Consider the following 16875-nt stretch of genomic DNA (forward strand, 5'->3'; position numbering starts at 1 on the left):
ACCTGCCTCCCTTCATCTCTCCTCTGCCTCACCTGCCTCCCTTCATCTCTCCTCTGCCTCACCTGCCTCCCTTCATCTCTCCTCTGCCTCACCTGTCTCCCTTCATCTCTCCTTTGCCTCACCTGTCTCCCTTCATCTCTCTGCCTCACCTGTCTCCCTTCATCTTTTTCTCACTCTCCTCCCTGTTTAGTCTGCCTCACTCCTTCAAGTTTTCTTTCAAATACAGATGGAGCTGACTGCTTTTTACAACCTGTGCAGCAGAGGAAAGACTCAAGAGTAGGGAGAGGTCAAACTACAAATATCTAATGCTTGGCAGAAAGAAAGAAAAAGAATCTTAACTCAGTACAGAGAATGCAGACACTTCCCAAGGTACATACATATATCGTGGAGTCACACCCTTAAATTTCTTCCCCAAATCACAAGTCACCATGAAAGACACAAGACAACATAAATACAATGAACTCTCACAGATATAGTCACTCACTCAACTAACAAATGCACTTCCTTATGTGCAAAGATCTGGGCTAGCGGTCTAGTACTGTGTTATCTGAGAGATAGACAGGACGAGTTTAGAGTTCCTTGATAGTTCCTCAGTCAACTAAGTTTGGAGTTTTCAAACACAGTGGAAGTAAGCTGGGAGGATCTCTGAGTTTGAATCTAGCTTGGTCTACTGAGTGAGTTCCAGGACAGCCAGGACTACACAGAGAAACCCTGTCTCAAAGAGAAAAAAAAAAAAAAAAAAGGAGTAATCCCTTCTCAATTTAGCTAAGGCATTGGGTGTAGGAATGGGTAAGTAACAAATACAGGCTATGTAACAAGAGGTGAATACGCTTCCCTGCTTTTCCTTTCACTCGGAGTCATTTACTCCCAGAATACAACCAACTACCAATAGCTGCAGCCCAAACATACTCTAGTTCAGCTGTGCCAGGCCAGGGTCTCTGCTCTCAAAGGCTCAACTGCTGTGTTAATGACCAACTGACAAGCACTCTGTACATGAACTATCACCTTGTAGTTACTACCCCAGTGCAGCAGGAAATATTATTTGTTCAGAAATGTTATTATCCTATACCTAAAAGATTTCTCTTTATGGTAGCGGTTCTCAACCTGGAGGTCACGACCCCTCTGAGGGTCAAATGACCCTTTCACAGGGGTCGCCTAAGACCATCCTGCATATCAGATATTTACAATTCATAACAGTAGCAAAATTATGGTTATGAAGTGGCAGAGAGCAGCATTTTGTGGCTGGAGATCACCACAGCATGAGAAACTGTACTAAAGGATCATAGCATTAGGAAGGTTGAGAACCCCTGCCCTAAGGGAACTTATTCCCACCCACTGATACCTTGATGATGGAATGGTGGTAGAAGAGATAGAGCATGCAAGAAGCCCTAAGAACCACTATGTGTCCAAGTGTGCACACGTGCACAGGAGTGTGCGGGACAGTCAGGGTAAGAACTCAGTGGTGGACCGCTTGTCTGACGCATTCAAGCCTCTGAGTTTGAGTCCCAACATCTACCAAAGACAGACAAACAAATCCCCAAAACAAAAATGACTGAGCAACAAGAGCAACCAGAAACAACTGCGTGGTTCCAACGTATTCTCTTCTCCTGGTCACACATCCCAGAATAGAGAGGATATAAAATGAAACCAACCACAGCCAATCACAATGACTTCTCCTACGTGTTCTGCACCAGCTCATCTGTAAGGACTGTCCTGCGGTAGCAGGAGCCCCTGTGGGATACAGGTTCAGTCAACTTCTGAAAGCCTTGCCTATTACAGCACCCTCCTTCTGACCCACATTCCCACTGCTCCGACATCTTTCTGCATCTTTGCATTCAGATTATTCTTATCTCCTAGAATGTGCCTCTTAATGGCTACTGTGTCAAATTGTATTCATTTTTCAAATGCTTCCCCAGTCTCCTAGAAAACACTCGTTTGTGGCTGTGACATACAGTCTCAACAGATAAACCCTGCTTACTCTACACAGTAATGACTCCAGTTCACTGAGAGCGTAGCTCTACATGATGCTATGAGACACTTTGGGTTTCCCATGTGCTTAGTGTAGTGTGGCTAAATTTTAGCTGATACAGTATAAATGAAGATTCCTACTTCATTCTGTCTATTCTATATCTTCCGTTGTCCTGCTATATAGGAATTCTATAGTCATCTAGCTCACAGCGTGATTGCCCAAAAGAATAGGCTCCTGAGAATTCTGTACATCTACTGTATACATTTCCTGACTTTCATAGAACAAGAAATACGTTCTCGGGCTGGCGAGATGGCTCAGTGGTTAAGAGCACCGACTGCTCTTCCAAAGGTCCTGAGTTCAAATCCCAACAACCATATGGTGGCTCACAACCATCCGTAATGAAAACTGATGCCCTCTTCTGGAGTGTCTGAAGACAGCTACAGTGTACTTAACATATAATAAATAAATAAATCTTAAAAAAAAAAAAAAAAAAGAAATACGTTCTCACACTTAGGCAACTGAAAGTTTAGATTTTCCTGTTATACTCAGTGACCCTAATTCTAATTTACACAACTTTTTGGCTATGCTGTATCTCTTTCATAGTTCTGAAATGAGAAGACTACCTCAATCTAGCAGATAGTCTCTAGTTGCTACAGACTCTCCCTCTGCAGACCAGGCTGGCCTTACCCTTGGGATGGTCCCTGCCTCCACAGTGCTGGTACTTCAGGCATGCTCCATCATGCCTTGCCCTGAAAAGATGTTATGACTACAGTTCAGATAAACCTCTGTTCCTAGCTTAAAGCACTTGGTAATCTTTCACATGATTTCTTAATTATTCTGTATCAATTAAACTTATTAGGCAAAACCAGGTATGGTATTGGACATTACTTACACAGTACTTAGTAAGTAGAATCAGACACTATCTCAAAATAATTTTTAAAAGTAAATTCACGTAAGATGTAGATCAAGGAAGTGAATTAGGAGTAAAGAAAAAAAAACTTAGAAAAAAGTACATGGAGAGGACCTTAATCCTATTTCACAGAGTGGCAGTAAAACTTTCTCAAGGGACTTCTTTACATACATAGATATTTTCTGCCAAAAGCCTTCAACTCAAGTCATGTTGCTATGAAATTCCTTTCCTGCAAACACAGCAGGATTTTAATGACTTTTGGGACTAAAAATATATTTGTTTGTTATGAAGTAATGTTCTGGAAAATGTCCATAGAATTTACTGCACAATTGCTTGTATCACACATGATTTTAGGAAGCCTATTTTCATCTACACTAAACTTATATATTTATTGCACTGAAGGATGAAATTTAATAAAATTTAAACATTGTTAAAATTTTATGATTTGGATTATATTCTTTGTCACAGACAGCAAACCTTAAAAAAAGAACCCTTTATCTAAGATCTTTGTATCCCCAAATACTGACCTGGTAGTCTGTAAATATCTCTAAATACTTCTCTATAAAATCTTATAGAGGAATAAGAGAGATCAGAGAATAACAAGCCGATCTATTCACTGGCTGTATAACTTCGGTAAGTTATTTAACCTTTTCAATTTCCAACCTTTAAAATGGGTACATAAGCCAGGCACGGTGCTGTACACCTTTAGTCCCAACACTCAGAAGGCAGAAGTAAGTGACTCTCTATGAGTTCCAGGCCATCTTGGTCTACATATTAAGTTCCAGGGCAGCTAGGGCTACATAGTGAGACCTTATCTTAGAACAGAACAGAACAGGACAAAATAAAACAAAACAAACAAAACAGAAGAACAGAAGAAGCCACAGCACTACTGAAAAGATGCAATGACTAAATTTATGTAAAGCAACCAAGAAAATGATCAACAGAGTCAATACTCAATTGGTGGTTACTACAACCATCATTAAACTACTATTAAGTGTGCCAAAGGCAAAACAAATGAACAGCATTTATCTCTCACTTACGTTATGTGATAAAGGATTTATTTTAAAGTTTGTCTAACTATCATAAAGGATTAGAAAAGCTATACGTCTCTGAATTTCATTATCTAGTGGTGATGGAACTTAACAGACACGGGCTTTGGTGCTAATTGGAAATGTAAGTTCCTCTTGTCATTATTAATGTTCTATTCCGATTTTTGTCCATGCTTCTCCATTTATCATGAGAATGTTTGCTTGTAGAAGACTAACCACAAAATTTACTAAATATATACATAAAACACCCTTAGCCCATGCTCTAGTAACAAGCTCATAAAACTAGTTCTGAAAATTCATTATGAATAAAAATTTTAAAGTAAAAATTACCAGTACCTGAGATTCATGTGGGATGAAGGAAATGTTTATTTCCTTACATCTTCTTATTGACTTGGAGCAAGATGCTTTAATCTTGTTAAAGAGACTGTCAGGACAAACTGAGGGAGGAAAAAGCATAAGCCCATCTAAGTGTTACTCATTTTAAACAATCATCCTAACATGCAAGAACACTTTGTGTACAACAGCTGACTGGGCTCTGTAAAGCAAGCTATCCTGTGGATGGAGATGCCCATGACAAGACATGAGGCAGATGAGGAAAAAGGTGGGCATCTTTTGTTGTTGTTTTTCTGGAACAGGGTTTCTCTGTGTAGCCCTGGCTGTCCTGGAACTCACTCTGTAGCACAGGCTGGCCTCAAACTCAGAAATCCACCTTTCTCTGTCCCTTGAGTTCTAGGATTAAAGGCATGCACTACCGCACTGGGCTTCACACTTATTAAAATATAGTCACACAACACAACTTAGAATATAGATGTCTGGGGGCTTCGTTCCTCACTTTTGCTATAAAAATGTGGACCATAGGAAAAATGCAATGGATTTTCTCCCATAAACTATGTGAAACAAAAAGGCTATTTTCTTTGGTACCTTCCCGTAGGCTTCTTTCTCATAATAATCCTCAGGTGGAATTCTGATTAAGATTGCAGAGTATTCATACACATAAACTAAAAGGCAGATGCTCTACAGTTAACAGGCTGTTAGACAATGGAGTAGTAACTTCAGAAAGGCACTTACAGTCAGTGAAGTATATATACGCTGCTTTGTATTTTTTCTCAGATTTACTTCCAAAGTCTCGCAAGAAACAATCTACAGACTTAAAAGAAGTAAGATGTTAATACACATTTTATTAAATACCGATTTAAATATGCTGGCTTCCAAGTAAACAAGATTATTTTGTTTCAATAAAATAAGGCTTTACTAAGTTTAACTTATAACCTGATTATTAAATAACCATGTCTCCAGCCAGTGATAGCTATTAAGGCAACACGACAAGGTAACAATCGGGAAGGTAATATGAATACCCAGATGCTATTATTGGCAATGAGGAGGTCTAGGACAAAAACAACAGATGACAAGATTATTGAAGGAACTGAGAGGCCAACACACTGGCAGTATTATATGGAAATAAAATGACCAATATCATTGAAGAAATGTTAAAAAGTAAGCAAGGAGCTAAAACTGCTAAGACATTACAATAAGAGGTCTAGAGTCTGGTAGCAGCTGTCTCAAGGAGGAAGGATACAGGATAATACAGTTAGCAGTGTGTGCCTTAATGTACTAAGTTTAAAAAGAAAGATAATGAGGGCTGCAGAGACTGCTTAGTGGTTAAGAGTGGACCTGAGTTCAGCTCATAGCACACACATGGCTATCCACAACTATACTTATCCCTAGTGCCAGCCCTCTTCTGGATGTGGAGGTACCACGAACATGTATGGTACTCATGCATACATGCAAGCAAAATACACATGCACGGAAAAGAAAAATAAACTATTTTTCTAAGACTTGTTTTATCTACATTCCCATCTCTAAATTTATAGAACAAGAGCTATGCAAATCACAAATTCTGTAAAGAAACTACCATTTTGTAGCATTAAATATTACACACACACACTCTCTCTCTCTCTCTCTCTCTCTCTCTCTCTCTCTCTCTCATTCGATGGGAAAATGAAGACAGCAAGTTAATTTCTCTCTGCCTTCACTCACTCAAGTTTCCAGAGAACCCTTCCTCCCATCACTGTCTGAGCGAGCACTCACACCCTGAGCTCTAGGGAGCATTTCAGGAGCTATGTGCGTCTCTCCGTGCTGTGCTATTTTTCTGTTCAGGGTGGCAAACCCTTCAAACAGCTCTTTCCCTAACTGAATGTTTCCTTCCTTTCACCAGACTTCCTCTCTCTGGCAGCCTGACCGCCTTCAGAATGTGGCTGGATGCTTTATCAGTCATGTGGGACTTAGATTTAACTTTGGGAAGATCCTAAATACTGCCACTTTTACAAGAGTAGGAAGGCAAAAAGGTTTCTCTTCCCAAGGGCAAACCACAAAGCAAAGCACACAGGGCCCGAAGGCCCTTCTGACACCAGCCGACCTCCCTCAGCTGCCTATGCGTCTCATGGGGAGCCCTGGTGCAGCTCTCAGGCTCTAGGGGAGCCAGTCTCACAATATGGTTCTTCACAGCGCTCTCAAAGGCTCCAGGGCCTCACCTGCTCACAGAAGCGCCGAGGGCCAGCAGGCAACCGATTCAAGGTAAGAGAAAACCTGAGGTTGGTTGTGGGTAGGCACAAGGGTCCCAGACAGGTACTGCTTTCTCTAACTTTCTGCTACTTTCTGAGTATGTAGCTGTATATCCTTTTGTCACTGAACATTAGGAATGAATTCCCAAGTCATTAGATTCACATAAGCCTTATTGCTAATGGCCACATGGTCTTTTATACCATTTTTTATCAATTCTCAGAACTTAATTGATTTATTCCTATCATCTTAATTTAACCATTTATTCCTTACTCCAAACAACATATTAAAAAGCTTCTTGAAAATGACAAATCAATGTTCTTATACTGATAGTCTCATTATAAGAGAATATGGCAAATTTTGCTTCATTAACCATGGATAGCTAAAATAACTGAGAGAGTTAGAGAGAGAATGTATGTGTGTGTGTATGTGTGTGTATATATATATATATATATATATATATATATATATATATATACACACACACACACCTATAAATCTATCTATCTATCTATCTATACATGTATACTATAGAAAAATCACTAAAATAAATAAAAGACTTATTAAGGCTGGAGAGGGGGCTCAGAGGTCAAGAGTGCTTACAGTTTATTCAGAGGAGCCAGCACCCACAATGGGGGTGAGGGACACTTACAATGGCCTGTGACTCCAGTTCCAGAGGATATGATACCCTCATCTGGCTTTCATGGGCACCAAGCACGTATACAATGCACATACGTACATGTAGGCAAAACACTAATACACATAAAATATAAATAAATACCCCCTTTAAAAAAGGTTTTTTTAAAAAATCTTTTTAAAAGACTTATTTATCTATATTTCTGTCTCTTCCAAAATCAAGGGACAACAGGAGCTATGCGAATCTCAAATGCTGTAAAGAAACCATCATTTTTATATCATTAAATTCTGCTTTCACATGATAAAAAAAAATCTTCCCTTATACACTCTTACTGGGAGCAGTACAAATAAAGCAGTAGAACATAGGAAAATGTTTATTAATAAGCAGCTAATAGAAAGTCTTCTGATAAAGCATACTTAATCCTCTGCGTAAGAAACAGGTTCTTGTTTGTTTTAGCAAAGAATATATATATACACACACCTATAAATCTATCTATCTATCTATCTATCTATCTATCTATACATGTATACTATAGAAAAATCACTAAAATAAATAAAAGACTTATTAAGGCTGGAGAGGGGGCTCAGAGGTCAAGAGTGCTTACAGTTTATTCTTGTTTGTTTTAGCAAAGGCAGAGGGGCTGGAGAGACGGCCAGCAGCTACAACTGTGCTGCTCATGCACAGGACCTGTTCAGTTCCCAGCACCCACATGGCAGCTCATGCTTGCCTCTAACTCCAGTGGCAGTGGCATGAGAGCCTTCATGGGCACCTGCACACATGTGTGCACAAAAAAAAAAAAAAAAAAAAAAAAAAAGAGCAGAAACACTAATCAATTAAGAAAATGGCAAGAGTTCAAAGAGTCCTGCACATGAAAAGCACACACTCTACCACAGCTTACAAACTCACTCTCAAGACTGGGAATACTCACTTTTGGTGTTGGAGAGATAAAATAAAGAGCTTTCATTTGTCTGACAGGTTCACGATTCTTATAAATATTCTCTATAACTGAGAACAACAACAAAAAGTCATTTGATGGAACCAAAGTTTAAAATATTTTAAAATAAACTTCATTATATTTTCCATTTATAATAATAATAAACACATTTATATACAATGGGTATACTTTTTTCTCACTTGCTAAATTAATAAGTCCTAAAAAAATGTATCTCCTGAGACTTTATGTAGAATTATGAGAAAAAAAGACAACAGAGTCACTACATAGGTAGCCCTGCCAGAATACAGCAGAAGCAATCAAAATGTGAGGAAGAAACAAAGAACTATGTTAAAAAGTAAAATCATTCTTGGGCTCAGCAAGTAAAGGAACCTACTACTAAGCCTGACGCCCTAAATCTGCTGCCCAGGACCCCCATGGTAGACGAACTAACTCAAGCAAATACAAACACAGGGACACACACACACACACAAAGTCTAGGTGACTACAAGAGACATCAAGAACATCGCAGAGTTATGTGCTCTCTAAAATGCTTCTCAATGTCTTATCTGTTGTCAAGTAAGCTTGAAAAACGATTCCTCATGGCTTAATTAATGATTCTTGGGGCCAGTGAAATGAATGACTCAGCCAGTAAAGGCTGGCCACGTCTGGTGACCTAAGTTCAGTCCCTAGGACTCCACGGCAGACAGACAGAAATGACTTCTGAAGGTCATTCTGTGACTTTCACATGTGCAATGCGCACTCTCTCTAATAAAATGTGATAAAATTTAAAAATAAAAAAAAATTGTGTTAAAAACATGCTTTAAGATAGCAAATACAAATTGAATATGCAATAGGCAATACATCATTTTACTCATAAAGATCGAAGCCTCAGTCCTATGTGATGGAGATTTCTGGAGAACTGGGTTGACTTCCACGCCTCACACCTGTAGGGCAGCAGCACTCACCAGTTATACCCTCCTCTAGAAGGTCAGTCATTTTGCAGCATGACGACAGAAGTCTGGTGGTAAACTCATCTAACAGCATTATCTTCAAACAAAGGAAATTAGGAAAGAGCATAAACACGACTGTCAAGATTTAACAAAAACCCAGAGTTTTAGAAATCCCTCTTTTAGCTTGATTTGGTGGAGTACTTTCTCAATACACATACATGGAGATATTTCATACAGGTAATAGAAGTATTTCTATTTTGAAGCAGAGCTTGTTCACTGTAAGTATATCAATGTTTAACATCAGATTTTCTGAAAACGTAGCTATCATTTACAGAATCATCGCTCTAAAGCCCTGTCCAAACACTTAGCATCTGCAGCTATGATGTGCCAGCGTCCCATCCTCTAGACAAGAAAACAAGGGACCGTTATGCGCCTTGCTTAAGGTGCCACAGCCCATGGCAAAGTACGGTCTGAGGTGAAGCTCCAGGCCCATGTCCTCTGGAAGCACCATGCGCCAAAGCCCTCCACAGAGGAGCAGCAACAACTTCTACCTTCCATTCGCCTTCTTTCCGACAGTCATCGAACACTGCTGTTTTTATCTCTGTAAAGAAAAGAAAAAGAAAAAAGGTTTAGTAATCTAAAGCAACAATTAGAAATGTAAATCTATGTAAAAGGTCAAAATGAGAGAAAAATTGCAATTTGGAATGTGTTAAACAATATAAATACTATATATTAAGCTGTAGGTAAAAATACAGCTATATTATCTAAGCTATACATTTAAACTGTGATGTATTCTCAAACGTAAGTGCATGAATACGTCAGAAACTATTTCTGAACTATTATCTGACTTAGCTTTTCCTCAGGAAGATCCTTAACTGGCTCATGGCTAAATTACACCTGACAATCAAATCTGCATACACAGTTTTCATCTTCATTTACTTTCTTGTTAAAGAATATATGTAGGCAGGGGCTGAGGAGATTGCCTGGTAGTTAAGAACACTCGGTGGGTATTCTTGCAAAGGACCTGGGTTCAGTTGTGAGCATCCATACCAGGCAGCTCTGAATCGCCTGTGAATTTCAATATCAGGGCACCTGAAATCCTTTACAGATGACCATGAAGCAATCCCCCTCCTGCCTCTACCTTCCAAATTATAGAATGCACTACCATGCCCAACTCTAATCTGTTTATGCTTTCCTATTTTTAAATGTATATTTTTCAGTAAATGCTTTTGGGAAATTTACCATCACATTTTGACACCTGTTAAAAAAAAGATACAATTGTAACAATCTAATCAATAGGTGTTATTGTAACAAAATGAAAAATATCTGGGAGGGGGGCTAGAGAGATGGCTCACATTGACCTGTATCATGAGCCCTCCTCCTGCCTCCACAGACAACTATGGCTTTGTATTCATACCCACACAAGCATACACATGATTAAAAGTAAAAATACATCTTTAAAAAAATCTGGTCTGTGGTTTTAGTTCCTGGAATAAATCTAAAAATCTTTGAAATTTCTTATGTGACAGAGAATCTATGGTTTCGCTGGTGTCATGACCCTTGACTAGCTTCAGCAAACAGTTAGTCACCAGAAGAACCAAACTATGACTTCTAAGGAGGCAACAGGGCCTAGAGATTGTGTTCAATTACCAGTGGCCAAAGATTTCATCAGCAATCTACATAATGAAACGTCCATAACCCACCCAGTTTCTGAGTCACAGAATGCACCATGAGTGCCAATGGTGTTATACCCAGCTCCACAGGCAGGGACGCGCCGATGACCCAAACCCTTCTAGACCTCAGTCTATATCTGTCACCTGGCTGTTTGTGTACTTTAGAAAAACAACAAAAAGAAAAAAACACCCAACAACAAGAACCCTGATAACAGGAAGTAGTTTCTAGAGCTTGTAAGGCACAATTACTGCGCTGAACGGGAAGGCAGGGAGCGCAGGAAGCAGGAGCACTCTAGTACTTGCTACCGGCATCTGAGTAGCAGCTGAGTTATGGCTCTGAATCCTTAAGCCTGCCAAGGCTGGCATAGCAGTCAGAATTCTACTGAATTGCAGGGCTGGAGAACTGACTAGGAAGAAGGAAAACAAAATCAACATCTTTGCTGTTTGAAGTTGTCTTAGTCAGGGTTTCTATTCCTACACCAACATCATGACCAAGAAGCAGTTAGGGAGGAAAGTTTTTTCAGCTTACATTTCCACATTGCTGTTATCACCAAAGAAAGTCAGGACTGGAACTCAAGCAGGTCAGAAAGCAGGAGCTGATGCAGAAGCCATGGAGGGATGTTCTTTACTGGCTTGCTTCCACTGGCTTGCTCAGCCTGCTCTTATAGAACCCAAGACTACCAGCCCAGTGATGGTCCCACCCACAAGGGGCCCTCCCCCCCCCTTGATCACTAATTGAGAAAATGCCCTACAGCTGAATCTCATGGAGGCATTTCCCCAGCTAAAGCTCCTTTCTCAGTGATAACTCCAGCCTGGGTCAAGTTGACACATAAAACCAGCCAGTACAGAAGTGTTCTGGGGAAAGTAGTTAATACCCACCACAGAAGTTGTGCTCTGGGGCTAGAGGGATGGGCTTAGTGGCTAGAGTGCTTGTCCACCAAGCCCAACAGTCTGAGCTCGATCCCCAAATCCCCTGATGGAATGAGAAAACCGACTCCCTGAAGTTGTCCTCTGACCCCCACAGGTCACTGTGGCCTGTGTGCTCCTGCTCTAACACACACATTCAACAAACGGAATGTTAGAACTTCCTGAGTGCAGGAAGATTCTGAAGTATTAAGAAATAACAGTTAAAAGTTGAGTGTGCCGGGGCTGGAGAGATGGTTTGGTGGTTAAGAGCAATGACTGCTCTTCCAAAGGTCCCGAGTTCAAATCCCAGCAACCACTGAAAGGAATTGAATTCAAGAAAAGCAAAGAACTTATAGTCAAAAGTATAAGATGAGACAAATAGGCCATTATTAGGAACTTGAAGACCTGAGGCCTGACAGGCCCTGAAGGCCTAGCTGAAGATTTTACAATAACAAGTCCAGGCATGTCCAGGAGAGCCCCTTGTTTGGACATTCCTGAGGATGGGTGGCCCCAAGGATAGACAAAAACACAAAAACTGTTTTGGGTTATTTTTTTGATTGACTCATTGGCCATCTGGTGGCCTGGGTCTCGCTGACCCTCCCTGGAATTGTTGATGCTACAACCTGCATGTATTATTCTATTGACTTGTAATCAAGCCAATTGTGTGAAGCTGCGCCAAGTTCCCCCCAAATCCCCCAACCCTCTCCCTATAACTCCCTATAAAACCCCCTAGCTTTTGGGTTTCAGAGTTGATGCCTCTGCCTCCTGCGTGAGATATGCATCGGCCTGGGGCCCCGCCATTAAACTGCCTCATGCTTTTACAACAAGAAGGCCTCTCGTGTTTTTGGGGGGGATTCCCCAGCTTCCCTGGCATGGGTCCAACACCACAACTATCCGTAATGAGATCTGACACCCTCTTCTGGTGTGTCTGAAGACCACAGTGTACTTAGATATAATAATAAATAAATCTTTGGGCGAGCAGAGGTCCTGAATTCAATTCCCAGAAACCACATGATGGGTCATAACCATCTGTACAGCTACAGTGTACTCATATACATAAAATAAATAAATCTTCTAAAAAAAAAAAAAAAGTTGAGTGCGGTGGAGTGGTACCTGAATGCCCAGTAACTGGATGACAAGGCAGAAAGATCAGGAGTTCAAAACTATCATCAGAGTTGGCTAGCCTGGGCTACAAAAAATCCTATCTCAATCCAAACCTAAACAAAGCAAAACAAAACAGTCAGTAGAGTGTGTGTTGAGCAAGCACAGGAAACTGATTCTAATTCTGAGTGTAAAATCAGCTGTGGGGGAAGAGTCTGGAGGATCCCGGAGCTCCCCCACCAGCCAGCCTAGATGAGCTGCAGGGCCAGTAAGAAAACCTGTGTCAAAAACTAAGGTGGAAGGCCAGGCAGTGGTGACGCACACCTTTAATCCCAGCACAAGGGAGGCAGAAGCAGGTGGATTTCTGAGTTCGAGACCAGCCTGGTCTACAGAGTGAGTTCCAAGACTACCCTGTCTCAAAAATAAATAAATAAATAAATAAATAAAGCCTAAGGTGGAGAACTAGGGAGGAAGACGCCTGATGCCAACCCCTGGCTCTACATGCCTACAGGTATATACGCACCCAGTCACCTCCAGTAAAAGAAAAAGAAAGAAAAGTCAGTAAAGACAGTTATATTTTGCTTACTAGGTAATTATGTTATAGGGGAAATAACATATTTTTTAAAACCCTAAAGTATTTTACTGTAATTAGTCCAGAAAGCAAAGCTTTCTGAGGCACGGGTTATTTTAAGGCCGAGCTCAGACCCTGACAGACGACTTTCCTGTGAGCCAGCCTCACCGCACATGCCACAAGCTGAAAACTGAAGACACTGCATGCTCTGACAGCTCTTCCCTAAGAAACGAATGCTGCAGGAGCAGAAGTCACAGCGTTAGTCTTTGAAACCTTACGCCTGCACTGCCTGGATGACAGGAACTAGGCACACGGGACCTCAGAGCCCTTGAAATAGAGCTGCAGAAGGCAGGTGCAGCGATCACACTGTGAGATTCTGGCCCTTGGGAGGCTGGGCAGATGCTTTGCATTCCAGGCCTGCCCGGGGCCAGAGTAAAACCTGGCTTCAAAAAACCAAAATCACTTGAAATGTACAAAGTTCCATGAGAAAGACAGTAACACGAGAGAAGGCTGCGCTGTGACTCAGAGGCAGAGCGCACGAGTAGCTTAGCATGTGTCCAGCCCGATTTGATCCCTAACATAACAAAACAGAAAGACTATGGAGTTTAAAAAAGGGGGAAATATAAAATATCCTATGAATTCTCTTCCCTTTACTTTATAAATTCTCAAGTCACATTAAATATTTTAAATGTCAGGTTAAATAAAATTTATTACAGTTAATTTCATTTACTTCTATTATATTTTAATACAGTTAACTACAAAATGTTACCTCACCCAGTTCATATTATAATTTTACTGTGTAGAAAGTATAGTCTAACATGCTAACCATGTTAACATCTTAAAAATAACTACTAAACAACCAGCTGTGGACGGAGAGACCAGGAGCATTCAACAACAGTGACAGGACTGCAGGAGACCTATGCTGAGAGTGGGGTGGGGGAACCTCATCTGCTATGGCAGAGCCCTTTATACAATGAGAATCCCTTAACCTTTTCTTCAGCAGCTGAAACTGGACCCCAAACTCAATTCCTTCACCTTTGCTCTGCCTCCTCCATGCTCCTCCTAAGAGCCTCTACTCACTACTCACGCCTCATCCATCAGTTCAGCCCTTCAGCTTAACAGTCTTACAGAGCACTGGACTTCAGTCAACCACACGATACCGGTGTAAGCACTTACATCTCTCACGCAGACACAGTTCCACAGAACTGCCCTAGGCTGCATTTCTGTGGTTTGTCATTCTTAGCCACAGCCTGCGGTTCTTTTCTCCTTGCCCCACATTCAATCATTAGGCATTACTGAGTTCTCTGGCTTCTGGCCATTATTTTTGGGACCACTGACATCGACAATATCCCGATTCCTAACATCTTTCAGTGAGCAATACTCTCCTATCTGGCTTTTCGGTTTTCCACCTCCAATCTCAGTTCTTCACACCTGCTAATCACCTTCCTGAGGGGAAGCCTAAGCACTACCATTCAAGGCACTGCTGCCGACTGGCTTCTACCTACTCTGTAAGCTCATCTCTCACCAGGCCATATGCTTTCCCAACAGCAACCCACTAGTACCGCTACCCACATGTTCTCACTGGCTTCTCCGAGGCACAAAAGGAAATACGCATACTGTGATAAAAACGACAGAACCAGGAAAGGGAGAACCGTAGGACCATGTACTCGAGCAGTGCCAGCAAAACTCACATTTGACCTTAAGTCACAGAGGAAAAAGTGGAGAACATGATAGCAATGCATTAGAAAGACAAAATAGCTGGGCGGTGGTGGCGCATGCCTTAAATCCCATCACTTGGGAGGCAGAGGCAGGAGGATTTTTGAGTTCAAGGCCAGCCTGGTCTACAGGGTGAGTTCCAGGACAGCCAGGGCTACACAGAGAAACCCTGTCTTGAAAAACCTAAAAGAGAGAGAGAGAGAGAGAGAGAGAGAGAGAGAGAGAGAGAGAGACAGAGACAGAGAGAGACAGAGAGAGAGAGAGAAAGACAAAATAAATATTGAATAACTAGAGTTTTAAAAGAAAGATATTTTAAAAAGAAAAACTAAATGATGTGGGAACCACAATCAAGGGAATAAGAGGGGAAATCTGCTGGTTCTGACCTCTACTTTGATTGGAAAATTAACTAGTTTCTAATTGCTCTGCTTCATCTGCATCCACGGTGTCATGACTACTGTACAACATGACCTAAATCCTGATCTTTAACTCAGAGCCTTTTTCTACTTTGCAAACCTTTACGTCTCCAAATGCCTATGAGACACCCAAACTGCCACTTATGATCACCATACAACTCAGAACTGCTTTTCCCTCAGATTCATCTTTCCTTTCTCTTCATCAATAAACAGCAACATCACTATGTAGTCTCCTGGACCAGAGTCAGTTTAGGAATATTGTAGCTCCTGTCTTAGGGTTTCCATTCCTGCACAAACATCATGACCAAGAAGCAAGTTGGAGAGGAAAGGGTTTATTCAGCTTACACTTCCACATTGCTGTTCATCACCAAGGAAGTCAGGACTGGAACTCAAACAGGTCAGGAAGCAGGAGCTGATGCAGAGGCCATGGAGGGCTGTTACTTACTGGCTTGCTTCTCCTGGCTTGCTCAGCTTGCCTTCTTATAGAACCCAAGACCACCAGCCCAGGGATGGTCCCACCTACAATGAATGGGCCCTTCACCCTTGATCACTAATTGAGAAAATGCCTTACAGCTGGATCTCATGGAGGCATTTCCCCAACTGAAGCTCCTTACTCTGTGATAACTCCAGCCTGTATCAAGTTGACATACAAAACCAGCCAGTACAATTGACCCCTTGTCAACCTGACATACAAACATGTTACTACTAAGCTTCAGCCCTTACTTTCTTATTCATCCCCAAGATCTAAATAACTTTAAAAGTTCCACAGTCTTTGAAAATTCTTATTAAAATTTCAATCTCTTTAAAACATCCAATCTCTTTTAAAATTCAGACTTTTTACAATTAAAGGTATCTTAACTGTGGGCTCCACTAAAATACTTTCTTCCTTCAAGAGGGAAAAATATCAGGGCACAGTCACAATCAAAAGCAAAATCAATCTCCAACCATCCAATGCCTGGGCAACTCACGATCTTCTGGGCTCCTCCAAAGGCTTGGATCTCGTTTCCTGCCATGCCCTTTGTAGCACACACCTTGTCGTCTAGGCTCCAGCTACTTGTACTCCACTGCTGCTGCTATTCTTGGTGGTCATCTCATGGTACTGGCATCTCCAAAACTCTGCTGTCTTCCACTGCAACTAGGCTTCACCAACAGCTTCTCCTAGGTTCTCTTTGTGATGCCAAGTCTCAACTCCTTTGCATGACCCCTTCAGTCCTGGGCCATCAAATGCAACTGAGGCTGCACCTTCACCAATGGCCTTCCATGGCCTCTCACAGTGCTGATCCTCAGCTGCTCTGCATGACCCCTTCATGCCTTCAAAACCAGTACCACCTGGGTGACTGACTCTTACACATTACAAAATCCAGCTGCAGCACAAGGTACAACCTTGGCTAATTCTGGAACACACTGTGTTCTTTGTGCTCTTAGAAAACGCTTCCCAGAAGATTTCACCTCAATGATGCTGGTCTCTCTCTCTCTTTTTTTTTTTT

The 16875-nt window shown here is 41.3% G+C and overlaps 1 protein-coding gene across 1 annotated transcript in view; it reads right to left on the reverse strand.

The window, feature by feature from the left end:
• Stxbp3 (syntaxin binding protein 3) overlaps window positions 1-16875 on the reverse strand; it is a 47897-nt gene that overhangs the window by 24892 nt on the left and 6130 nt on the right. Inside the window, exons 2-6 of the mRNA XM_021196961.2 lie at window positions 9560-9609; window positions 9024-9105; window positions 8053-8129; window positions 4997-5075; window positions 4265-4365 (exon numbers count right to left, since the gene is read on the reverse strand). Of these exons, the coding sequence (XP_021052620.1) occupies window positions 4265-4365; window positions 4997-5075; window positions 8053-8129; window positions 9024-9105; window positions 9560-9609 (389 nt within the window). The remainder of the gene's footprint in view (window positions 1-4264; window positions 4366-4996; window positions 5076-8052; window positions 8130-9023; window positions 9106-9559; window positions 9610-16875) is intronic.

The sequence above is a fragment of the Mus pahari genome, chromosome 4, assembly GCF_900095145.1.
Source record: "Mus pahari chromosome 4, PAHARI_EIJ_v1.1, whole genome shotgun sequence".
NCBI classification, from domain to species: Eukaryota; Metazoa; Chordata; class Mammalia; order Rodentia; family Muridae; genus Mus; species Mus pahari.